Raw genomic sequence first — 26,267 nt, 5'->3', positions numbered from 1 at the left:
ACGTTTTGAGATTCAATTCAAAATAAAATTGTTTAATTTTGATCGCTTTCAATTAGAAATTTAAATTTCTTTAAATTATAAATGATGTTTTTTTTCAAAATCCTAATCTAAAAATATTAAAATTTGAAAGTTTTGAAAAATTGTTCTATTTTCGAAATTGTGATCTAAAATAAATCAATTTCGAAATTCTTTAATTCAAAATAATTTTTTTTATTTTGAACGCTTTGAATTGTAAATTTTCATTCCTTTGAATTCTAAATAATCTAAATGATCTAGTTTTCAAAATCCCAATCTAAACATACTAAATCTTTAACGTTTTGAAATATTGTTCTATTTTCGACATTTTAACCTGAAATCATTCAATTTTGAGATTCTTCAATTCAAAATAAAATTCTTCAATTTTGAACGCTTTGAATTAGAAATTTTAATCCATTTAATTTCTAAATAATCTAGTTTTCAAAATACTAATCTAAAAATATTAAACTTTTAACGTTTTGAAATTGTTCTATTTTCAAAATTTTAATCTGAAATCATTAAATTTTAAGATTCTTAAATTCAAAATAAAATTTGTTTAATTTTGAACGCTATAAATTAGAAATTTTAATTCCATTGACTTCTAAATTATCTAATTTTTAAAATCCTAATCTAAAAAAATTTAACTTTTAACGTTTTGAAACATTGTTCTTTTTTCGAAATTTTAATATGAAATCAATAAATTTCGAGTTCCTCAAATTTAAAGTAATATTTTTCAATACTAAATGCTTTGAATTAGAAATGATACAATTTCAACGTTTTTCTAATAAAATTATCTAATTTTGAGAGCTTCTGATTATCATTTTAAAAATTAAAAAATGTTAGATAATCTAAAATTGTTTGATCTGGAACGTTGTCAATAAAAAATCATTAAATATACATTTTTCTAATAGATTTTCAAACAAAAAATCTGGGACACCTGGAAAAGAAAAAGAAAAGAAAAAAAAAAAGAAAGAAAAAAGGTTTGAACCAAAAAATTGGAAAAATCACTATTAAGAACCTGAGTACCTTGATCCTGCGAAGAGTCTCGATTCTGTTTCGACTTGCTCCTCCTGTAAGCCAGAGTGATCGCAGCAATTCCTCCGAGGAGAATCCCTCCGCCAAGAACTCCTCCGATGATGGCGTACAAATTCGAATTCTTCGGGGTCTCCACAGGCTTCGGTTTATTCTCCGGTAAAACCTGCTCCACCGGAACATCCACCGGCAACTTCTTCGTCTTCTCCCGCAAGATTTTCGAAAACTCGGAAGCCATATCGATCGAAAAACTCTGCACCTTGAACTCATAAGTCGTATCTGGCTGTAAATGTGAAATTACAATCCTCGACGAATTCTTCCCTTCAACGGTCGTCTTCAGATAATCTCCTGCCGACGTTGAAGCACGATGATAAACATAAAATCCATCGATATCAACCGACTTGTCAGGATTTTGCCAAATGAGAAGAATTCTGTGCGGACTCAAAGCCTCGGTATTTGTGAATAGTGGAATTGGCATTTTGTTGGCGTTGAAGCCAGTGTTTCGGTGCAGATGAAACTTGACAGAATTTGGACTGAGTTTGTTGTCGTTGTTAGAATAAACAGCGGCTATTCTGAAACGATAGGTATGACCTGGCTGCAATTCTGTCACCTCGAAAGATCGCACATGATTCGGAATCTCCGTGTTCGCAGTCATCCACTTTGCCTGCTTTCCATTATTCACTTTCGGCCCAAATTCACGATACTGAACTTTGAAGAACTGAATTTCCAAGCCATTGTTCTCTGGCACTGACCATCTGACCATCACTGACATGTCGGAAAGTCTTGTCACCTGGGGCTGTTCGGGCGGTACCAAAACGTCTTGAAAAGAGAAAGGAATTATTAAAATGTCTCAAAGAAGTAATACTTCAATCCTAAGGTTTGGGGCCATACTTAAATTATGTAACGGATTATAAGCCCTCTCTACGTAATTTTTAGTTTCCAAAAATGTTTTTTTCTAGTTATTGCTAGTAGAAGCAGACAGCGTCCAAAAACTTAATTTTCAAAATTCCCTGATTTTTCCTCGACTATTTTTTTCATTTTCCTTGATCATTAACGTTCAGCTTATTAATTTATTTTAAATAAAAATTTCTTCTACTATAAAAGTTGGCTTTTTAACCAAATACTTGAATTTTCAGCAAAATAATTAAATTTTTCACCTAATAGTTGAATTTTCAGCCTAAAAAGACCAATTCCCTAAAAAAAGTGTCATAGTTTATATATCAAGTAAAAAAGATGAAGTGTATAAAAATGTATAAAATTTAATTTCACAGTGCCAAAGGGCTGCGTAATAGTATCTTAAAATCTGGCAAAAATTGAAAAGACTTTAGGCAATCCCAAAAATGTAGAAAAAATTCAAATGAAAAAAAAAACACTTTAAAACTCAGATAAAATAATTTTTTTACCGTTTTAATCACATAAAAAAATTCTCGGTCATTTCCCGGTTCGCAAACTTTTTTCACGGTCCACATAATAAACAAATTCGAACTATAAAGCTAAACAATTTTGCATTGAAAGTAATCAAAACTGAGCTTCAAATCATTTTAAGCACCTTTAATCTAGAAATATTCAAAACTGTACGATTAAATGTTTGTTTTAAACTGAATACTTCTTAAATTCAAAGTTAATTTTTTTTTCATTTTAAATAGTTTGAAAATCCTTAGTAAGCTTCAAAATGTTATTTCCAAGCCTTGAAACATTTACATGTTGTTTTACATTTATTCAAATTTTCAATTATTTTTGAAATTTTTCTAGAACTTCTACATATCTTTTATAATGATTCGAATTTTTCATGAATGTTTTGGAATCCTGTAAAAATAAAAATATTTTTGACAATTTTGGAAATATTTTCAAATCTTAAGAAAATATTTATAATTCTTTTAAAGCCCTTCATAATAATTAAAAAGCTTCTACATTTTTTGTTCGAAATATACAAAAAAATCTGTATTTTGTTTTTAATTAGACCATGGACTATTTGCACCAAAATTTAGATACAAACAGCCGGATTTTGTTGGTATACGTGGACACTTCGTTTAAATTATTTTAAATCATTACAAATTTAAAATAAATTTTTAATCTTGCCAGACCTTCTAAATATTTCTTCAACTTATTCGAATTTTTTCTAGGAATTATAGATGTTCAATATTTATTATATATCAAAATTTAACAATTTTACTTGTAATTTAAATTTTTCCCAATAGAACAATTATAATTGTAACGCTCAATGTTTAGTTTTGAATATTTGATTTATATTTACCAATTTTACATGAAAAATCAAATATGTCTAAATAATCAGCAATTGTTATTTTCCTTAATTACAAAATTTCAAGTTTTAGGTTTTGATAAAAACCTTTAATTATGAATATATTATTTTGAAATAATTTTAAATTTGAAAATAGTTTATAAAGTTCCCATCAGGCGTTTATTTTGTTTAACTACACTAAGAATTTCAAAATTCCAATTGAAACAGTTTAATTTTTAAAGTTAAAATCTGGAAATTCTTAAATTTTGAACTGATTCCGAATCGACTTGTAAAATCAAATATTATTCATTTTTTAATACTTAATTTATAGTTAAATTTCAAAAATCGTTATAATTTATATTCACTTTTGATCAACTAAAAAGGTTTTTTTTATCAAAAATTGTCGATTTCAAACACCACTAATTGTTATTTTTTGAATTCATATTCAAACTCATAACTGCCTAAACTCAGGTAAAAATTTAGATTAAATTTCGAAATTATTTATCATAATTTTTCTCTTTTATATTACTAACGGTAAAAATATAATTAGCAAAGTTAAAACCTTTTAAAAACGGTACGCATTCTAAGTTAATTTTACCTAACAAAAATGAAATTTCAAACCAAGAACATTATTTTTTTTTTCAGCAAAAAAGGATTATTTGCAACTGAAAAAATCAATCTTAAAAAAATGAAATTTACATTTTTCGTTGAAAAATAAATTTTAAACCAAAAAAAAAGCTCCGATTCAACAAAGGCTAACTAAACAGTTACATTTTCAACAAAGAGGTTCAACTTTCAACCAGAGAGATACATTTTTAACTAAAAATATAAATCTTGAAAAAGAAAAATGATTTCTTAATAAAGTGATTCGGCCAACTCTTTCAAACAAAACAGATGAATACTCGAAGCCAGAAAAAGCCTTTAAAAATATATTTTAAAATTCTTTAAATGAACAATGGACGCTTAACCCTCAAACGGTACACCCCAACCCAACATACGTAAACGGTACACTGGTGCGAATTAGTTTGTTTGCAATGTTAGTATTAATTATTTAATTTATTGAACATATAATAAACAACTAGCATATATCACACATATATTTAATATATGTGGTGATAATCCACTGCAGCGGTGTTTGCGTAAATGCCAATAAAATAAGAAAACTTCGGGTGCGAATTCGCACCAGTGTACCATTTGAGGGTTAAAAATTAAAATTCAAAGTGGAAAATTTTTAAGTGAAAGATTTTCGAATTACGCACTGTAAACTGAATGATACGATCATTGAAAAGGCTAAAGATTCAACTGATTATTTGAAGAAGAAAAAAACTGTTGAAATCAAACTTGAAGGAAATTTTTGGTTCTAAAAATGTGTATAATATAGATTAGGAATAAGCTTCTAAAATAATTACCAGGTCCTTTGCGCTTGCGACCCTTTCCTCGACGCCTACCGCCAACTCTTGTGTGCTTGTGCCTAGAACTCGGTATTCCAAAGTCCTCCCTCGACTCAACAGCGCCACCAACATGCTGCTTGGGAGTCACCCTGAGTAAATTATACCCCGAATGAGATCCATACTCATTGCTAGCCACACACTGCACAATCCCCGCGTGTTTCTTTTCCACCACCGAAATCGAGAGCGTCGCACCTCTGATTTCAACATTGTTATTCGGAACTAGCGTCTCTCCATTGATCAGCCACTCAACTGTTGGTTCCGGCTGTCCAGTAACGGAACACGACAAGTCAAGCTCGCCTCCTTCAGCAAACGTCAAGCCTTTCGGTGGTTTCACCACCTTCGGCGCTTCAACAACCGTCAGAATAATCACCGACTTTATTTTGTATCTTCCATTGCTCCAGACACAATCATATTCACCCCGATCGGCCGGTTGGGCATTAACTATCGTCAATCCCGAGGGCGTATTGAAGGATTTGATTGGCAGCGAGCTGCCTAATTTCGACCAAGTCACGAAGGGAACGGGATTCCCTGCCCCGAAACACTCGAGACTTATATTCTTCCCTCGCTGCACCTTGTATTCAGTCTGCGGCTGCTTGATGAAGTATGGATTTTGATGGGTCTGATTTGACTCAACGGTGAGAATTGTGTTGTAGTTGCTGAGGTACATTTGATTTGTTATGTAGTTGTTGGCTGTACAGTGATATTTTCCGGAATCGGAGGCTCTTGCATTCTCGATTATCATAGTCCTGCTGCCCGATATTGTAGCACTTTGAATGGGATTGTTGTCTTTGTAGAATTGGATTACTGGCTCGGGAGCGGAATATGGAACGGGACACGTTATTGGCACCGTGTTTCCGACAGGTACTTTAATCTCGACGTCGCTCTTGTCCGAAAACTTGTCTATCTTTGCTATAGTCAAGCGAGCTGGATCCGATGCCAAGCCGCTCGTTCCTGAAAGAAGAGACAACATTTCTTTTTTTAATTTTAAAAGTTTTAATGCCTTCAACACGTTTAAACTGGAAAAAAAGCTTTCTAACTGAGAAGTTATTTTAACCCTTAAAGTGCATTATGGATGTCTGACACTCCAAGAAATTTTTATACTCTTATAAACCATACTTAATTCGAAAAAATTGAGTAAGTGTCGTCATCTAGCTTTACTTGGATACACTAACTGTAAATAAAGTCGTTTAGCATACTGCGTCAAGCGCCAGTCTGAGTATGCTAGCAGCCGCTACTGAAAGTGAAGTTTAAAAAAATCGTGGGGTGCAAATAAATATCTCTTTTGAAAGCACCCATGTTGCAATATTTTTTTATGAAAGACCACTATGTCAAAAGTATAGTTATGAATTTTCAGATTAAAATAATTAAAATTGCATGAGTTATGAATTTTTAAGTAAAAACCCCATTTTTTTCACTTTTTTCAATCATTTTTTTAACAAACTTAAAATAAATAAATGGCTATAAAATCAACTCTATTTTATAAAAGATACCTTAAACTATACCGGATAATTTTATTGTAAAAAAATATTCAATAAGGTTTAAACATACATGATTAAATACGGTGGGGTGTTAAACACCCACGATGCACTTTACCGTGATTTTTACCATGTATGCACTTTGAGGGTTCAAATGAGTTATATGTGGATTAAAAAACTTTGCTTGGAGAATCAACATTCCTTAGAAACTAGGAAATTTCCTGATGAATACCAAAAGTTAAATAAAAATAGAAAGTTTAAAGCAGGGATGATTTAGAGCCTTCACAGGATGTCTACTCAAATCATGGGAACAAAATTCCCTGACAATTCCAGATTTTTTTTCAGATGCCTCAAGCTTTTTCTAGGCCTAATTTCTCATACTACGGAATATGTATATATTTTTCTGAGTTTACTCAGAACATTTTGAAAAAATAAAACAATATATTCTTAAATATCTGATCGCCATCGAGTAATTGAGTACATAATACTAAAAACATAATAAATTAATAATTTCTTGAATTTGTCTATCGTCAATGAATTTGAATAATAATTGAAACAAGTTTTTATTTATATTCTTATTGTGCGTATTTAGGTAAAATTAATGTGGGCAATATATTAAATTCAATGTAAATCGCTTCAAATGTCTAATTTTTCAAGTAAAAATATTGCATTTTCAAGAAGATAGATGAAATTTTTTCAATCAGTTGTATTTTCAACAACAAAAATAAAAATTTTCAACTAAAATTATGAATATATAACTGAAATACTTCAATTTTGAACCAAAAAGATCAATTTTAAAACAAATGCACGCATTTTCAATTAAAAAACACAAATTTTCAACAAAAACGATTAATCTTTAACTGGAATCATTAAATTTTAATCCAAAAAAGTGCATTTTCAACTAAAATCATGCATGTGAAACTGGAATATTTGCATTTTCAAACAAAAAAAAAATTAATTTTCAAACGAAAAGATTAATTTTCTATTGAAAAAGATGAGAGTTTTAAACAGAGTACATGAATTTTTAAGAAAATAAATCATCTTTTAACTAAAAAAGATCAATTTTCCACCAAATTTTTGAATTTGCAAATAAAATTATGAAAGATAAATTGTCAACGAAAAATTGAATAGTTAAACAATATAAAAAACATGTTCAACAAAATAGTTAAAGTTTCAACTGGAATAGTAAAATTTTCAATAAAAGCAAGTAATTTTTAGAGAAAATAGCTATTTTCAAATGATACGCGTTAAATTTTCAATTAAGAAAGATTTTTCAGTCAAGAAAAAGAAAATGTTTAATTTTTTAATTTTACGCTTTTAGATGAATTAAATTTTTGGCCTTCGATACTTGAAAAGGTTTTCAGTTTCACATCATTCATTCTTAAGGGTTTGCTACTTAAAATTGTTGACTCTTAACAATTAATAATTTTGATTATGGTCATGTAACTGTAAATTATTATATTTTTAAGAATATAATTTGAAACAGTGCATTTTTGAAAAGCTTCACGTTTATAATGATTTCAATTTGAAATTATTTGTTTAATTTAAAAGGCTTTAATATAAAATTGATTTCACATACTTCAATTTACAATGAAAGTAATTTTAAGTGTTTAAACTCTAAAATTAAACATTACATACATTCTTGATTTGAGCTTATAACAAAGTGCTTCCATTTTGAATGGTTCAACATTAATATTCTGCAATCGTGCAATTTTTAAAGTTGAATTTCGAGATTAAGTCATTTTAAGCTTTTATGAATTTTAAATCTTAAACATTCCTGGGTTGCCAGAAAACTTCGTTTCCGAAATTCCCTGGTTTTTCCCAAACCAATTTTTTATTTTCCCTGACCATTAATATTAAAGACCAAATTCTAATATTGTAAAATTTTTAATATAGAATCTTTTATCAATGGAATAAAAACATTTTTTAATTTTAATTTGTTATTTTTGAAAGTTACTTAAACTGCTTCCTATAGAAATTCCCTGATTTTTCCCTGATTTCTCTGACCTACGACCTACCTGATATTTTGAAAGGCTTTCAGTTTAAAATTAATAATTCTAGAAAGTTTTTTATTTTAAATTGTTCAATATTATAAAAACAAAAATATGATTCATTTTTCCCAGTTAATTTAAATGAGTTCAATAGATTGTCGAAGATTTCAAGAAATTGATCAACATTTTATACGGCCTAGAAGATTTCAGTTTTGAAACAGGTAATTTAAAAAACAATTCTAATTCGGAATTGACCATTAAATAATTTTTTATCACATGAATTACAAATCTGACTTAGAACAGAGAATTTTAGAAAATAAGTATAAATAAGAATTCTTTATAGAAACTCTCTATTCTAAAGTAAAAATTATAATTCTTGACCGAAATTCCTTGTTCTAACTCTCAATTACTTGTATTACTAAATAATCCCTGTTCAAGTTCAAATTATAATTATATAGAATATTTGCTATTACAATTCAGGAATATAGTAACTTCCTTTTTCTAAAATTTAGAAGTATTTTTAAATTGAAACAAATTCTGATTTGGAATATGGAATTTTCAAAATCTGACGAATTCTGTCTTGAAACAGATATTCTTTGTAAACTCTCTTCTTATAAATAAGAATTAAAATTATTTTCCCTAATTGTCCGCTCCATGTAAAAAATTACATGTTCCAAGACAAAATTATAATTCTTTACGAAATTCCTTATTCTAAAGCCGTAATTATATTTTTTCACAAAATGTTCTACTATAATTCAGAAATATAATAACTCCCTTCTTCTAACATTTGGAAGGGTGATGTTTCAAATTGTGACGAATTCGCTGCTCCATAACAGAATTATATTTATTTACAAAATTTGGAAGAGGGAAGTTTCAAATTTTGACGAATTCTGACTTGGTACAATAAACAACAAATTAAATTTACACGTATGAAATGGAAGGTACTAACACTTTTCAATTTAGATTTTTTTAATGAAATGCAGATAAACTGCTAAATTTAGAAGTTTTATAAACTATAGAGTTCAAAGATTCAGATTTAATTCCAAAAATATAAATCCACGGTAACATTTTCAATACTTTAAATTAAAGAATCAAGCAATGAAGTTTACAATTGTTCCAAATTATATTTTTTTAAGTAATATTAAGCTAGACAAATTAAAAAATTTTTTTTTTAAATTAACCATTTTTTAAATTAGAAGTTAAATTTTTTTATTTAAAATAGTTTAAGCACCCTTCAAAAACTTAAATAATTTTTTTCAAAACATTGAGAAATCAAGAAGTGATTATGTATTTTTCCAAATTTAAAATCATTGTTAACATTTTTTCGAACCGTTTAAATATACTTTTATATAAATTGAATTTTTCCTACAACTTTAGAAAATCCTGCAAATAAAAAAATCCTTAAAATTTAAATTTGTAAATAACAATAGGAACAATTATTATTTGTAGAAAAAATTAAAGTATTTTTAAGAGATATTTAGAAGTTTTAAAAATATCAAAATTAAATTTAGAACTTGAAATGATTTCAAATTATTTACACGAAGTTTGTGACCCGAAAAAATTGGGCTATTCGTACCGAAATTATGGTGCAAATACCCACAACCGAATTTAAAACAAAATGCAGACTTTTACAGATTTCAAACAACAAATTTAGAAACTTTTTAATAATTGTGGAAGGCTTGAAAAGAATAAAAACATTTTCTTAAGATTCCTAGAAAAACTGAAAATGATTTTTTATTTTGAAAAATTATTGCAACAGAAAATTTAAAAACATTTTAAGAGACTTCCAAAATGATCAAAACAGAACCTTGAAGATTTTAAGGATTTTTTTTTAATTTGCAGGATATTCTAAAGGTTGTAGGAAAAATTCGGTTAACTTTAAAATGTATTCAGAAGTTCTATACAAAAATTTTAACACACTTCTTTTCAATTTCTATTTATACGTCAAAATTTAACAATTTCACTTACAAATTAAACATTTTTTAAACAGAACGATTCAAATTGTACCGTTAAAAGTTGAAAAGCTCTTCGAAATTCTACTGATTCAAAGCTTTCTATGTAAAACAATTCAGTTTTAAATTGTTTACTTTTACATATATTTGTGTTCACTTTACTCGTCTTAAATGAACAGTGAAATTTTTTAATGGCTCAGAAAACTAATAAAAAGAATATATTAATAAATTTATTTATTCAATTTAATATAAAAAATAACATAAAGGAAGACCTAAAACTTTGAACTAAAAATATTTTATTGATGAATCATTAAAATTGTTATTTAAAAATAAAATTATCGGAATAAATGATATTATATTAATCTCAATTCATATTAAGACTTTCAAATTTAAACAGTTACAATCTGCAAATTCTCAAATTTTGAACGGATTTCGAATCGTTTTGTCAAATCAACTATTGTTCAGTTTTTTATGCTTTAATTATTTACAAAACTGTTGAAATCAAACTTGGGCAAATTTTTTTCCTGAAAATTCGTAAAATTCCCGGTTTCTCGGTCCAGCGGCCACACTGATGATGTTTTTTTAATTCCCTAAAGTAAACATCGAAATTTTCGGTTCTAGGTTGAAACTAGAATGAAAATTATAATTCTTTATGGAAACTTATAATTCTATCTTAGAATTATAATTTTTTTTAAATGCACATGTATGAAAGTGGAAATGTACATGTATCAATGCGAAAATTGCCTTTCTCAAAGCAAAAATTATAATTCTTAATGGATATCCCAAGTTCTATCTCAGAATTATAATTTCTGAAAATTTCCATTCCCAAAATAAAAATTCTAATTCATTGTGAAAATTTCCTTTCCAAAGTGAAAAGTATATTTCTTTATTGTAATTTCATGTCAAAACTTATAATTATAATGACTTCCGAAAACTCCTTGTTCCAAGTCAGGATTGAAATTCTTCACGTAAATTTTTTAACTATTTCTTTTATTTATTCCCTGTCCCAACTCAAAATCATTAATCTTTAAAACAATTCAATGTTCCAACTAAGGTTGAGATAATTAATAATTTTTAATTCATTAAAAAATTTTTAAATTAATAATTTGCATATTAGTACAGTCGAGAGAAAAATGCCTGTCACTGAATCAAATTCCAAAGTCTTTTAAAAATTGCTCTATTAAATTAAGTAAACTCACCATAGAAAGCAACACATCTGTAGTCGCCAGCTTTCGACTCATCGTCACAAGTGACCACATGCTTGGAAGTTTTACCGCCACTGTTCGGTATTTGAATAAACGGTTCCCATTTATTAGAACCCAGTGGTCTATGTCGCCATGCAAATTTTTCTGCTGCCAGATTTAGGCTACATTCGAAGAAAACTTCATCGCCAAGCGGAGCAATGAAGGGTTGTGGATGTCGATTGAAAACCATGCCCAGCTCTTGCTTTTGCCCTGCAATAAAGAAAAAAAAAATTATTTCGAGCAGCATTCTAGGCCTAACAAAAAAAATTATAAAGATTTCTATTTATTTATCGCAGCCTTCACAGTTTCCCCCCTATTTTCACCCTTTTTTGCACTTAATTCCTGCATTAATTACAAAAATACAACTATTTTTGGCTGAAGAGTCTACTATTATAGTTTTGATTGAGATGTCATCAATTTTTTGTTGAAATTCCGACCGTGTTCTTAAAAATTCGTCTTTTTAGTTTGGAAACTCAACTGAAAGTTTAATTAGCTTGTTAAACATTTTTAAAATGATTTATCTTTTATCATTTTTTTAAATGCAATGTCAACTATTTCATTCTTAGTTGAAAAATGATCTTTTTTACTTGAAAATGTAACTATATTTTTGAAAATTCTTCTGTTTCTTTTAATTTAACTGTTCTTCATTGAAAATCAACATATTTTTCGGTTGAAATATCAATCGTTACATTTTTCGGTAAGAATTTATCTTTTACACTTAAAAGTTCGTCTTTTTGGTTTAAAAATTCATCTTTGTTAGTTGAAAATCAAATGTTTGATTTTATAAAAAATTCATCTTTTTTGTTGATAGTTAATTATTTTTAATTGAAAAGTCTACTATTATACTTCTGGTTCTGAATTCACGTCTTTGGTTAAAAATTTAATTCTTTTTTTAAAAAGTAATCTTTTTTCATTGAAAATTCAACTATATAGTTGAAATTTCATGTCTTGTGTACAAAATATATTTTTTGTTAAGGATTCATCTCTTTCTAAAAATGTAGCTATTTTGTTCAAAATGTATGTTTCTCTTGCAGAAAATAATTCTTCTTGTTTAACAATGAACTTTTTTGTTTAAAATTTATATTTTCGGGTTAAAGATTATTATTTTTTGTATAAAATTAATCTTTTTTGGTTAATTACTCATCTTTTTACGTTGAAAATTCAACTACTTATTTACATATTCGATTTTTTTGTCAAAAACTTGTTTGTTTTGTTTGAAAATTCGACTATATGGTTGTAAAGACAACTGTATGATTGAAAATGATTTTTTTCGAGTTTAAAGATCAGGTCTTTAATAAAAAATATAATTTTTTTTTCTTGAGAACCCAACATTTTTGTTTAAAATTCGTATTTTTTGGTTAAAAATTAATCTCTTTTGGTATAAAATTAATCTTTTTTGGTTGGAAATTAAACTAATAGATTGAAAATTTACGAATTTTGTTGTTAAGGATTCAAATTTTATTTTAAAGTTAAATTTGGCGTTTTTGTTAAATATTAATTTATTATTATTAATTAAATTGGATTATTATCTCTTTTTTTAATTTCGGTCATTTATATTTCATCCGTTTTGGGTTAAAATGAATTCCTTTGGTTAAAAATCGAACTATTTTATCAAGAATTGTTTTGTTTTTGCCGTTCAAATTTAGAATTTTTATCTGAAAATTTAACTTCCAATTTTGGTTGAAAGTTCATCTTTTATAGTTGGAAATTCTCGTCCTTTGAAAGTATAGAAAATGTATCCTCTTTGTTAAAAAATCAACTACTTTGTTAAAAATTAATTTATTTGGTTAAAAATGTAATATTTTTACTCAAAATGTGAACAATTTAAAGCCTTTCAAATTGAATTTAATACAAATAGTTAATAAAAAGAGTGTCAGTGGAGTCAATGACACCTGAGACAAAAGACCTTGGATACTAATGGGCCCGAGTGGGGAGCTTCACATGATGACTTTGTGAGGCTCTTCACTTGGGGTGATCGCTAGAGAGAGGGGGGGAGAGAGAGGGGGAGAGTGATCAGCAGCCTGGGACGGTACTTACATTCATTTTTTTTTTAAAGACGTGGGAATGTTCAACATACAAAATGACAATTATTTCCTGGGATTTTTGTGATGTTGGCATTGGTTCAGTGAAATTGCAAAAAAATAAACAAAACTTACCAGACGCATAGCACCCTAGGGCTGAGAGGAAGACCACGATGGCGCCGCACAGGGAAGACACAGGTCGCATCTTGACACATTCTGAAAGCACGGAAGAGGGTTTAAGGAGTCATGTTGTGCGATCTCTTTGGTGCCTTTTTTGCTTTTTGCCCTCATTGGCAAGGCAAACGTGCAGCACTTGCGGGCGAGAGCAACTAAAATTAATGCCAACAAGTCGGTTTAACTTTAGAACTGCGAGATCACGTGGAAATAGAACACATTCTTGCGTTCCTAAGATAGTCCGATCACTTCAAGCACCAATCAGTACTCATCAACAAAATTTTTTCTAGCCGTCATTGCCCTACCTTCTATTAAACTTCCGCTAACGATCCATTTAAATCTCCCGCGAACGTTTGGCGTAATCTCCCGGTACTTTTTAATACACCTATATTATCTTTTCCACCTACGCTCGACGCTCAATAGTTTAAAAGTCAGACTCTCCATTGATCCCAATGATTAGTAGAGTGCAAGAAAATTATTAGTGTTTACTTTAGGCCTCCCTTTTCACTCCATTTCTTGAAAGAAGAAGGAGATTTTAAAGACTGAAGCTTTTGTTTCTATTTACATCAGGAAAAACAACATATGGAAATTACTTTTTAATACCAAAGAGTTTTATAGGGCAATTCAATAATTCAGGACTAACTAATTCTATTCGAAAATTTGCGAATAACAAATAAAAATGGTTTGAATAGTAATCAAGGATTTCTTTATTCCTTCTGGTGATTTAAGACCAAACAGACGATTTGTGGTTGATTCTGAACTAATCTGTTCAGATTACATTTTGCAAAAAAGAAAATAAATAATTAAAATATCAAACATTTTAAGAGTTACTAATTTCAAATCATCCATCATGCAATATTTAAACAAAACTAGATCTCTTAAACCGAAATTAGAGCATAAAAAATGCATAAATCAACATTAGATTTCCAAATTACCTCCTCTCCGGCTCATTAGGGAGAAATATATAACAAAAGAATTTTCAAATAATGTTTAACTCTGGAAATTAATCAAAAATGTAATTTATTTTTGCTGTTAAGTCAAATTTTTTTCTGAATTAATTCAAGAATTCAAGGAAGTATTATATGAAATTTTATATTTGCGGCTGTAAAAATAAATTTTTGCCGATGATTTGAATCTAAGTTGAAGAGTGTGATTCCAATTTCCTAGCCCAAAATGCTCTTAAAATAGGGGAAATAACCCTGAGCATAGGGTGATTTTTCACGAAATTAAAAAAATAATTAAATTTAATATTTCTAGTCAAAATATATTGCATTTACAATGAAACAGGTGGATTTTAACCAAACAAAAACAGATGAATTTTATAATAACAGAATAGTCAACAGAATAGTAAAAATTTTAATTAAAAAAATTGAATTTTAAACAAGAAAGTTCATTTTCCACCAAAGGTGATCATTTGCAATCAAGATTGTTCAAGAGACAAAAAACCATATTCAATGTTTTTATTTTTAAAGCTTTGGACTCCTCAATTGCTTTCTTCTATCTGTAATCTTTAATAATATGAATAATAATTTCATCCCTAGAAATAAAAAAGCAATTTCAGATTATTATTTTAGTTCACTAATGATTTTTTTCTTTTAAGTTTGAAGCTTTGGATTAATCTTAATGAGCTAATTTTTGTGGACTGTAATTTCAGAGAATATCAATAAATGTATACCCTGAATCATAAAAGTATTCTGAAATTATTATTTTAGATTATTATTGAGTTTTTTTTAATAATTGTAGTTTATTTGTTTAACCTGGAAGCTGTGGAATTATGAAATCAATTTTCTAGGCTGCCATATTTATGAGTATCAAATAATGCAACGTAAAAAGTACCAAAGTTATTAGGAATTCAATTATCTTCCCATTTGATTCGTTAAACAATTTTTTTATTTTATTTTATAATGTACAAAAACAACCTTCCAAGTTTTTTAACAAATGTATTTACTTTCTTACATAAACATCTTGAATTTAGAGAAGTTCTGAGTCAATAGAAACGGGTTTGTGAAAGACGTAGTTTAACTGTTATGGAATGACACCGTTCAATTGAGTTATTCAAAAGAAATATTGACTTTTAAACAGAATCTGATCTTTTTGAAATAAACTTTTTTTACATTTTTTGCAAAATATGCTAGAATAATGCTTTTTTTAAGTTGGAGGTTGATCTTTAGTTTACATTTAAAAGTTATTGTAAGTCCCAAATAGTTTTTTTTTAAACCAGTTCCGTTTTTGGATCAAAAGAGAATTAAAAAAATTAAAATAAGTTTTTTAAAGCGGACTTAGGAACCAATCCTAAATTTCAAGCTGACTAAAAAAGAAAGTATCATATACAGAAGAAAATAATGGGAGGTATTTTTTATTGTTGGCTTGTTTGGTGGTCTAGTAATAAATTAGAATACCCATAAAATAGAGGTTGTTTAGACATCATTATAAGTCTTGAAACCTGTGAAAAATTCAAGGTATGGGGAATCTCCTAATACGGTAACGAAAACTGCCTTTTATCCAGCGAGCTCACCGTTTACACCCACATGAGGCCGTCGTAAAGAACAGAAACTGTACTAGCAAGAACCCTGAAGAAATTATTTATTGACTAACACCGAGAGCGTGGGCAGGCTCATTCATAGATATAACGCTCACCTACGTATCTCATAAAGAGATGAAATTATCATTTTTTCAGTGAGAGTATGAAATCACGATGGCACCACACTTTTCTAATTGAAAAGATATACACATCAACACTCAGCCACGTGCCAGCGATCATCTCATAAAATCTTTCACAATTTGAAACTGGTAAATTTGAGATGATTTTTTCAGATTTTGAAAATACCTGAAAATCCTCTATCTTTATTCATTCTAGTTGGGAGACTTTAAAATACGAAAAAAATTATATTCAATTTTTATTTACTTTTTAGGTCAGAAGCATTAACATTTGAAAGATTTGTTAACATTAATTTAAACCAAATGTTTACAACTTCACGGACAAAAGTTTAAAAAGAAAAGGAGAAAATAGGGCTATTTTCACGCAAATAAAGGAATAATAGGGAAATAATAGGAATAATTTCTTTTAAATAAAATTAATGTAGGTATTTTCAACAAAATATTGCTATATTTCCAGTTAAAAAAAGATGAATAATTGTCAAACCACAAAAACGAATTTTCAATCAAATTGTTTATTTTTCAAGCCAAAATCTCTCAATTCAGAAGAAGATTAATTTTCTAAAAAAAAATATATATATACGAATTTTTAACGAAATAAATGAACTTTCAATTAAAAAAAGATCAAATTTAGACAATAAAATAAATTTTCAACAAAGTAATTCCACTTTTAACCATGTAGTTCAATTTTCGAACAATAAAGATGAATTCTTAATATGAAATGTAATAGTTGATACTACAACCAAAAAAGACGAATCTACAGCTAAACATTTGCATTTACAAACGAATAGTTAACTTTTAAGCAAGAGATAAATTAAAAAAAAAATATTTAAACTTTTATACAAAAAAGATTTTTTCGTTTTAAGCCAAAAAGAAGAATTTTTTCAACTAAGAAAATTAACTTTCTGCCAAAAAGACGTATTTTCAACCAAATTAATTAATTTTCAGATATGAAATTAATTTTCAACAAAAAAAGAAAAAAAATATTCAACCAATAAATATGAATCCTCATCGAAAATGTAATAATTCACAGTTGAACCAAAAATATTTTAGTTTTTAATAAAAAACAGTTGATTTTAACCAAAATTAAACTCTAATTAGAATTATTTTTAAAACTAAGCAATTACTTTTTTTTTAATCCAGTGTTTTCAAAGTGGAGTTTAATTTCCAATTTTTTAAATTCAGTTCAATTCAAATTCCAATTTGATTTTTCAAAAGAGAATCTTTCCAATTGCGTGACTTAAAAATTCTATTGAAACCCTCAACAAGAATCGACTTCGTTTCAAAGTAAATATTTGAATTCTAAAGTTTGCTTTCCCATTAAAGACTCCTCTAATCGAAAAAATCAATCTAACAACGTGAGCTTGGGGGAGCGGAAAATCTTTCGCTCCATTTTTGTTAAGGCTGCGGTTTATTCATTATGCAGTGATTGCGTACACAGGATAATAAATTTTCTAACGGAACTCTAATGACTTCATGCAGACAGAGCACCACTTATGGGTGCCACTTATAAAATTATGTCATATTTCACGTTTACGCGTGCCGTTGATATTTCAGGACTAAGAGCGAATAGCAATTTACTCGAATGTATATAGAACATATATTCTTCTATTTTTGAACTTTCAAGTTTGATTTAAATTCTCGGCTGACTCTACTTTTTTTCTGCATTCTTAAGATTTTACAATCTATATACATCTATCATTTTAAAGGTTAATGAGATCCACTGAACAAGTTTGGGATTTTAGTAAAATATTTATCGAAAAGGATAAATTTATAGAGTCCTTTGAAATTTTTTAAAAATATCGTATCAATCCATATACCCGGCTGCAATCCAATAACAATTTTCCTCAAGTTGATTTCTCTTTCATAAATAAAGAGACAAAATTTTAAAAGTTTTAACTGTTGGATTTTAATGTTTCAATTTTAGAGGCCACTTGCAGCTTCACACCCGGAAAACAAATGTCAGGGTTGCAAAAGTGCTTCCCGGTTTTTTGAAACTCCAAAAGGAAATCTGAAATATTTTTATTTTTATGTGCTTCAAGTTCTGAACGTTCAAATGAACGAAATTTTTTACTGATGGCTTTGTGAACCAGAAAAAAGTGCTAAAATGTTTGTTCATTTATATTGGAAATGATTTATTATTGATACAGAATTATAATGCATATTTTAAATTGCAGTTGGAATAATATCTATGGGTAAAATATAAATGGAGAAAATTGTTTCGTTCATTTGAACGTTCGCAAATTCAGCTACATTTTATTTTGAACATTTTTAGATTATCCTGACTCTTCCCTGACCAATTTTTTATTTTCACTAACATTTAATATTTAAATACCAGACGTCATATTTTGCGACACTTTTAATAAAGAATTTTTGTAAATAGAATAAAATAAATCAGAATCAAAACTTTAAACTTACTAATCCTGACAGTTATTTAAAGTTGCGACGGATTTTCAATCAAATATTGAATTTTAAACCCAAAAATATTGCTTTTCAACTAAATACTTGAATTTTCATTAAAAAACTAGTTTTAAAATAAAAAAAGAAGAGTTTTCAACAAGAGTTAAATTTTTAACTAAAGTAATGCATCTTCATCCAACAAATGAATTTACAAAAATAGTAGTTCAAGTAGTTCAGTTTTATATTACATAAAATTTATATAATGATTTTAAATAAAAAAAGTGTTGATTTCAAAAAAAAAAATTATCAAAATAGTTCAAGGCTCAAGGAGGATCAAAGGATTACTTTTTAACAAAATAGAGATAAATTCTCGAGCAAAATTTCTTGACAAAATAATCGAATTTTCAATCAAATGATTCAATTTTAAACTAAGTACTAGAATTTTTACCAAACAGAGATCAAATCTCCACCCAAAAAATAACAGTTGACTTTTTAATAAAAAAAGGATTAACTTTTAATAAACAGGGATTACTTTTCTAAGAAAAGAGAAAAGCAATTGTCAATCAAAAGGACAAAATTTCAAATTGAAATCATAGCAATTTAAAATAATTTCGAGTCGAATACAATGCATTTGCAAAATACATGTTTAATACTTTTTCATTTAAAAAAAAAAAAGAGCTACTTCCTATATCTTGTTAATATCGCATTAAAATCGCAAAGTTGATTTTGATGTCGAACATTATGAGAGGATGTAAAATGAGGAGATCGGAGTTAAAGATACATTTGCAGAAGAAGAAGAAGGAGAAGAAGACGCTAATAATTTTTGTCGCTGGACAACCAAGCGTGCAGGTTTCAGGTAGTACCTCCTGTAGTCCGTTCTAGTTTTCTTTGAGAATTCATCGTGCATTCCGGGCCCAAAGGTAGCCACGAACCAAACGAGTGTAGCCGACTTAATCCGCAATCTCTTAGTGGGAGGAGGGTCCATGGGGAAAAAGGGAAAAGTTGACAACCGCTGGTTTGGAATTCGACTTTTTTATTTTTATGAGTGACAGAGAGGGAAGGAAGATCAGAATCCAGCCTCCTTACTTACTTCTTCAATCTTCTCACCTGCTACTCTTGTCATCGGTCTTTTGCCAATCTCACAAATGCAATAATCCCCCAGGCGCTTATTAAACTTTAGAATAGAATATTTGTGACACTTTTTCAAACGCTTCCTTAAGCCTCCTCTCGATAATATCAGTCCCTGTCCTGCTATGCCTCAAAATCCAAAAACAACTCTACTTTTTTCAAATTTCCAGTCTTTAATTTTAATTCTCAACATTTTTAAATTTTGATCGTATCGGCATTTTCAGACTCGTTTGCTGAACCAAAAATGCGAGACTTTATTTCTTCGAAATAAAAACTGGATTTCATTGTCGATAGGATACGAAAAAAAAAAAGATTAACTAAAAATATTTACTTTACAAATAAAGCACAGACTTCACAGCCCAAAATGCTCTTAAAACAGTGGAAGTAGATTGGAACCATATATTGAATTTAATATGAAATGCTCTACATTAATAAGATATCAAGTCGAAATACATTGCATTTTTGACAAAATAGTTGAACTGTCAACCGAAAAGATTAATTTTCTACCAAAAGAGAATAAGTTCCAACAAGAAAGTTAATTTTCAAACAAGCAAGATTTTAATTCGAAATAAAAAAGCAGTTGCATTAAACCAAAAGGAACGAATTTTTAACCAAAAGAGATGAATGTTCAAACTAAAAAGTAGAGTTTTCTAAAAATGAAAATTAAATTTTTTAACACGAAAATATGAATATGAAATGAATGTTTAAAAAAGTTACGTTTTAATAAACTTAATAAATATTTAACGCAATAATTATCTTTTTAACAAACGAATTGAATTTTCATCCAAATAGATCAATTTTGGACCAAAAATATAATAGTAGACTGTTCAATTAAAAAGAATTTTAACTTTCAAAGAAAAAAGATGCATACTCAACAAAAAATGTAATAGTTGATGTTTCAAATAAAAAAGAGTTTCAATTAAAAAAAAAAAAAAACACAGTAAAATTAAAACAAAAAAGACGAAATTTCAACCAAATAATTGAATTAAAAAAAAGATAGTTTTAAAGTTAAATAGTTGCACGTTACAGAAAACAGTTGACGTTTAAATCCAAAACAATCAAGTTTCATCAAAAAAGTTCATATTCAACCAATTGTTAATTTTAAATAAAAAACAAAATTTATTTTCAAGCAAACACTTCAATTTTTGACCAAAATATATAAAACGCGTATTTAGCCAAACTGTTGAAGTTTCGACCAAAAGAGATGACTTTTTTCATCAGAACTGTCAACAAAAAAAAAAGATGAATTTTCAATAAAACAGACCAATTTTCTATCCCAAAACACGAATGTTCAACAAAATAGTCCATTTTCGCCTAAAAAAGATTACTTTCGAACAAAATAATTTAACTTTAAAAAACATGGTTGGATTTTCGCACAATAAAGATTAAAATTCAACCAAATATATTTAAATTTCAAGCCAATAGTCGAATTTTCAAGCCAAAAAGACGAATTTTGCAAAAGATAGTGTAATTTTCAAAAAAAGATTAATTTTCTATCCAAAAAGATAAACTTTCCACCCAAAACTATGAATTGTCAAAACAAAAATTTAATTTTCAATTAAATAGTTGAATTTTTTTATAAAACTGTTAAATTTCCAATGAAAGAGGTCAAATTTTCTACAAAACAGTTTAAATTTCAACATAAAAATGTGATTTTTCAAACAAAAAGTTGATTTTCAACAACTAATTTTTGTTAAAATTGTACAAATTTCATTCAATGAGATGAATTTTAATCGAAGAAAAAATTGTTAGCCAAGAAAGAATACAAATGCAACCAAATTGTTCAAGGTTTAAGCCAAAAAGGAGAATCTGGTATAAAACGGTTTAATTTTCGACCAGAAAATACGGATTTTCAACAAAGAAAGTTATTTTTGTATAAAGTAGTTGGAATTTCTACCAAAAAGTTAGTTTTTAACCAAATAGCTCAATTTTCTATCAAACTGTTGAATTTGAAAGCCAAAAAGAAGAATTACTCACAAAACAGTTTAATTTCCAACCCGAAAATATGGATTTGTAACAACCAAAATTAAGTTTCTACCAAAATAGTTGAATTTTCAAAAGAATAGGAGAAAGAGTAAAAAATAATAGAGAAAGAGCCTGTGATAAAGATCTTTGAAAGATTTTCATAAATATAAAGTCTTTAAGGTCTAATAAGGAGGAGGTCAATAGCATCAAAGAGTCTCGAGAAGTAAATCTCACGGTTCAGTCTTAACAAATTGAACGTGAAGAAGGTGAAGGGCGATCAGTGACGTGAATAAAAGGGATTAGTGACTAGAACATTATTTGTATAGTCCCCCTTTACAAATTACTGAAATTGGGGAAAACGAACGTCAACAGGTGAACCTCCGATTTTGCTTGCTTTGGTTACGCTTGGTTTTGTGCTCAGGTGTGAAGGATCACCAGGTTTGCTACCTCACCTCCACTTCATTCTTTGCTCACCTGCCCACCTGCCATCGACGTCTACATCTAGCTTCAAACATCTAAATTCGAAATTTTAAGTTAATGGGCCCCTTCAACCATTTTTCGGATTTCCCTCGACCTAAAGTGAAAACTCAATTTTCAGAAACCTTCATCAAGTTTTCTCTCTAACTATCTCAGAGATCACAGTAGTTCAGTAGTTAAATCTTATGTGAAAAAGGGGATTTCAATTACGACTTGAAACAGTTTATACCAAATGGGTATCTCGTGAATCTCTTTTCTAATCATTTTTTAGTTTCAACATTTCTTCTTTGGCTAGCTTTGATAAATCTATTGAACACTTCAGCAATTTCCTATACTGATAAAAATACATTACACCAAAATTCAAGGTCAAAGATTTAAAAATAGATATACAACAGAATTTCAAAATGTTCATGTTCGCATTTTTTAAATGTGTTTTTCTTAGCAGATAGACTTTGATTCCTTATTCCCGCCAACTTTTTCAGTCTTTTATTTCCAGTACAGAACCCTGTATGATTCAAAGTATTTTTCTAAGCAAACTGGAAAGAAATATTTAAACAAAAAAAATAAAAATAACTGAAGAACCTATTTTTCCTGTTTTTGATCCCCTAGAGTTCAACTTTGTTTCGAATATATGTTTATCAGTTAAAAGATCTCAGATGCTCAGAACCTTTTTTAATGCCTGCTAAAAAAAATCCGTATACTGTAAAAAAACCAGAGATTAAAAAATGTATTGTTCGCAAAAATAATATAAATATAATTAGTATTTTTAAGACGCCGTTTGATAACATGTAAAACCATGCCATATGAAAATCAACTCCAAATCGATTATGCTTTGTTAGACGCGCCAAACAAGACGCTACTTTTTTGCATATTACTTTCGATTTTCAACATTTTTTTTCTACAGCCACAAATATAACCAACTATTCTTTGACACGCTTTTTTACGTATTTTATTACATATTTTTTAATTATTCAAAGTAAATGAAAATTCTTATTTATTTATCGCAGGCTTAAAATCCTTTCCACTATTGCCAACTTTTTCCCTTCTAATTTTGCCACTTCAATGCGAACTGAGTTGAAAAAAAAAAGAAAGAAGATCCACATATTTTATGGTAGAAAAGTCTACAAGTTATTACAATTTAGGATCAGAATTCATATTTTTTGGTTATTAATTTTATTATTGGGTTGAAAATGCAACAATTTCGTTTAAAAAGTCATCCTTTTTGGTTTAGAATTTATATGAACTTTTTTTTAAATTCGTCTCTTTTGGTAGAAGTCTAATCTTTATTGGTTAAAAATACAATTGTTTGGTTGAAAATTATTCTGAATTGAATGAAAATTAGTCTTTTGTGAATGAATTGACGTGTTTTTAATTTAAAATTAAAACCACGTCGCTAAAATTTTTTTTTTCCTAAGAATCATAAATAGTTGAAGTGTCATGTAGAAAATGTAATTATTCTGTTACACAATTTGTCTTTTCGGGTTGAAAATAAACTTTTTTTAAATTGAAAATTCATACTTTTGGGTGAAAAATTGAACTGTTTTTGTATCAAATTAGCCTTCTAAAAATGCGTATTTTTGTCTTGAAGATTCAACTATTATTTCGTTAAAAAAAGCAACTATCAACCAGACATACTTCTAAATTCTAGAAATTTGACAAAACTTCATGTCTCATTCCAAGAAAACTAATTTTCAAATAGCTTTTAAAATTTATTTTAATTTTGAAGCATTGCAAACATTTATAACTAGAAATAAAATAATATTATAGCCTTCTTACACTTTAATGTTGTATGATGGTCCTGAAATATATTTTAATTTAGAAAGGTCCTCAATTCGAATTTCAGATCTTTATCTAAATATTATTTCCGAACCCCATAACACTTCCTAATTTGAATTCCAAGGTCAAAATTCTATAAACTGTATTTTTTCAGAATTTTTAAGTATGTCTTTTTATTTAGAAGTTTTAAAACATATTACACCTAATACTTATTAACTTTGAATCTTCATTTTATTTAATTAACTTAGAATTATAAATATTTCCTTAGATTATAAATATTTTCAACAGAGTTTTTAACCTACAAAGATGAATTCTCAACAGAAAATTAGTTGACAGTTTTACCCAAAAAGATTAAATTTCTATCAAAAAGATGACTTTTCAATAAAATATTTACATTTTCAAACAAACAATTGAATTTTTAACTAGAAATGATCAATTATCACAAAAAATGGAAAAGTTAAATTTTCAGTAAAAAAATCAACAAAAAAATAACGAATGTTCAACAAAACATATAGTTAATTTTTCACCAAGAAGATGTATTTTCAATTAAAATTATGAATTTTCTATCAAGAAAGATGAATCTCCAACAAAAAAGGTAAGTTCCTTTTTCAGTAAAATGCAATTTAAAAAAGACCTAATATTCAACTAAATAGTTAAAATTTCAACCAAATTAATAAACATGCAAACAAAAAAATTAAGTTTTTACCAAAAAGACTAATTTTCAACTAAAAAGATCAAATTTTAACTAAAAAAGGAAGTTAAATAACCAGTTGAAAAAATATATAATTTAAAAAAAAACGAATTTTCAACAAGATATGTAGTTACACTATCAACCAAAATAATAAACCTTTAGCCGAAAAAGTAAATTATTTAACAAAGTGGTCCAAACAACCAACCAAGTATCTAATTCAATTCTCAACCAAAAAATATGCATTTTCAAGGAATAATGCAACAGTAGATATTTCAATTAAAAAAATATGTATGTGAATTTGAAATAAAAAAACAGTTGAATACAACCAAAAAAGATAAGGCAAAAAAATTACTAACAAGTATATTATATCACGGTAGAAGAAAATGTTTATTTTCAAAATTCCCTTATTTTTCCTTGACAATTAATATTTAAAGACGAGCATCAATTAAAATTTTATAAATTTATTATCTATGAAAATAATTAAAAGTCACCCTTACAGAAATTCCCTGACTTTCGACAGATTTTTGTCAAAATTCGTGACTTTTTCCTGATCTCTAGGTTTTCATTTTTCAAAGGCCTACGACCACCCAGAATTCTGTGATCAATCTGAAATAAATTGGGGACTTTTAATGAAAGAACCTGGCATGTGCGCAAAACAATTGAGATGATTATCCTTTAGAATCCAGTAAAGTAGAAAGCGTGTCGAAACTACGAAAAATCTATTCTTTGACTGGTGTTGGAGCGTGTCCTATCTTTATTTCGACGCCTCTGCATCACCAAACCCTTTTTATTTCCTCGAATTACCTATTCTGTTCTATCCTATCACCTCCTCCTGCCCTTCCCCTCCCACGGTAAAACGAAGACCACTTTCATCTCTTTTGCTAATCTCTTTGTCCGTGTCTCGTTTCTAGCTTACTCAACCATTTGTTTCATATAATGGATGCGATTTGTGGCCAGATTTCTCGAGTACGAAGGTATAGCTTCCCATGTTTATCAGAGCGTTTAATACCTACAAAAAGGTGCATTAATTCAGTGTTAATTGGATGAATTAAACCATCAAGTGGAGATGTAATGAAAGTTAAGTCGCCCTAACAAAATGCGAGGCAAAGAATTATTTTATGCACTTCGAAAATATTAAAAGAGATAACTAAATGCGAGGCAAAGAATTATTTTATGCAATTAGAAACTATTAAAAGAGATGATGTCAGTTTTTTCCATAAGTGGAAAGCTAATCACTAATCTTTTTATCGCTTTAGTTATTAAGAATTAATAGGAGCTTAATTATTTATTCTAATTTATCAGAATAAGTGTCTTATTTAATTCTCAGATTGATATTAATTATATATTTTTATTTCATTGTCGCAATTTCAGGTCTCGGGCTCATTTCAGAAATTCAAAATAGTCCCTTAAGTCTAATGAAATCTCTAAAATCCGAAAAATTGGCTTAAAATTTAATTTATTCCCCAAATTGTCTACGAAATTCTTTATAATCCCTTAAAAACGTTGAAATCGTGTTAAATTCCTTAGAATATTTAAAAATGCCCTAAACTCTTTAAGATCCAACAACAATTTTACAATCTG

The 26,267-nt window shown here is 28.1% G+C and overlaps 1 protein-coding gene across 2 annotated transcripts in view; it reads right to left on the bottom strand.

The window, feature by feature from the left end:
- The window catches only part of LOC117175131 (interference hedgehog-like), a 37,392-nt gene that overhangs the window by 5,080 nt on the left and 6,045 nt on the right, over positions 1–26,267 (bottom strand). For both annotated transcript variants that reach the window (XM_033364709.1, XM_033364710.1), the window contains exons 2-5: positions 13,556–13,636; positions 11,355–11,609; positions 4,696–5,688; positions 1,042–1,866 (exon numbers count right to left, since the gene is read on the bottom strand). In XM_033364709.1, the coding sequence (XP_033220600.1) occupies positions 1,042–1,866; positions 4,696–5,688; positions 11,355–11,609; positions 13,556–13,625 (2,143 nt within the window). In that variant the 5' untranslated portion in view covers positions 13,626–13,636. The remainder of the gene's footprint in view (positions 1–1,041; positions 1,867–4,695; positions 5,689–11,354; positions 11,610–13,555; positions 13,637–26,267) is intronic.

Source organism: Belonocnema kinseyi, chromosome 6 (assembly GCF_010883055.1).
Source record: "Belonocnema kinseyi isolate 2016_QV_RU_SX_M_011 chromosome 6, B_treatae_v1, whole genome shotgun sequence".
NCBI classification, from domain to species: Eukaryota; Metazoa; Arthropoda; class Insecta; order Hymenoptera; family Cynipidae; genus Belonocnema; species Belonocnema kinseyi.
This window is presented reverse-complemented; position numbering and strand designations above follow the sequence as displayed.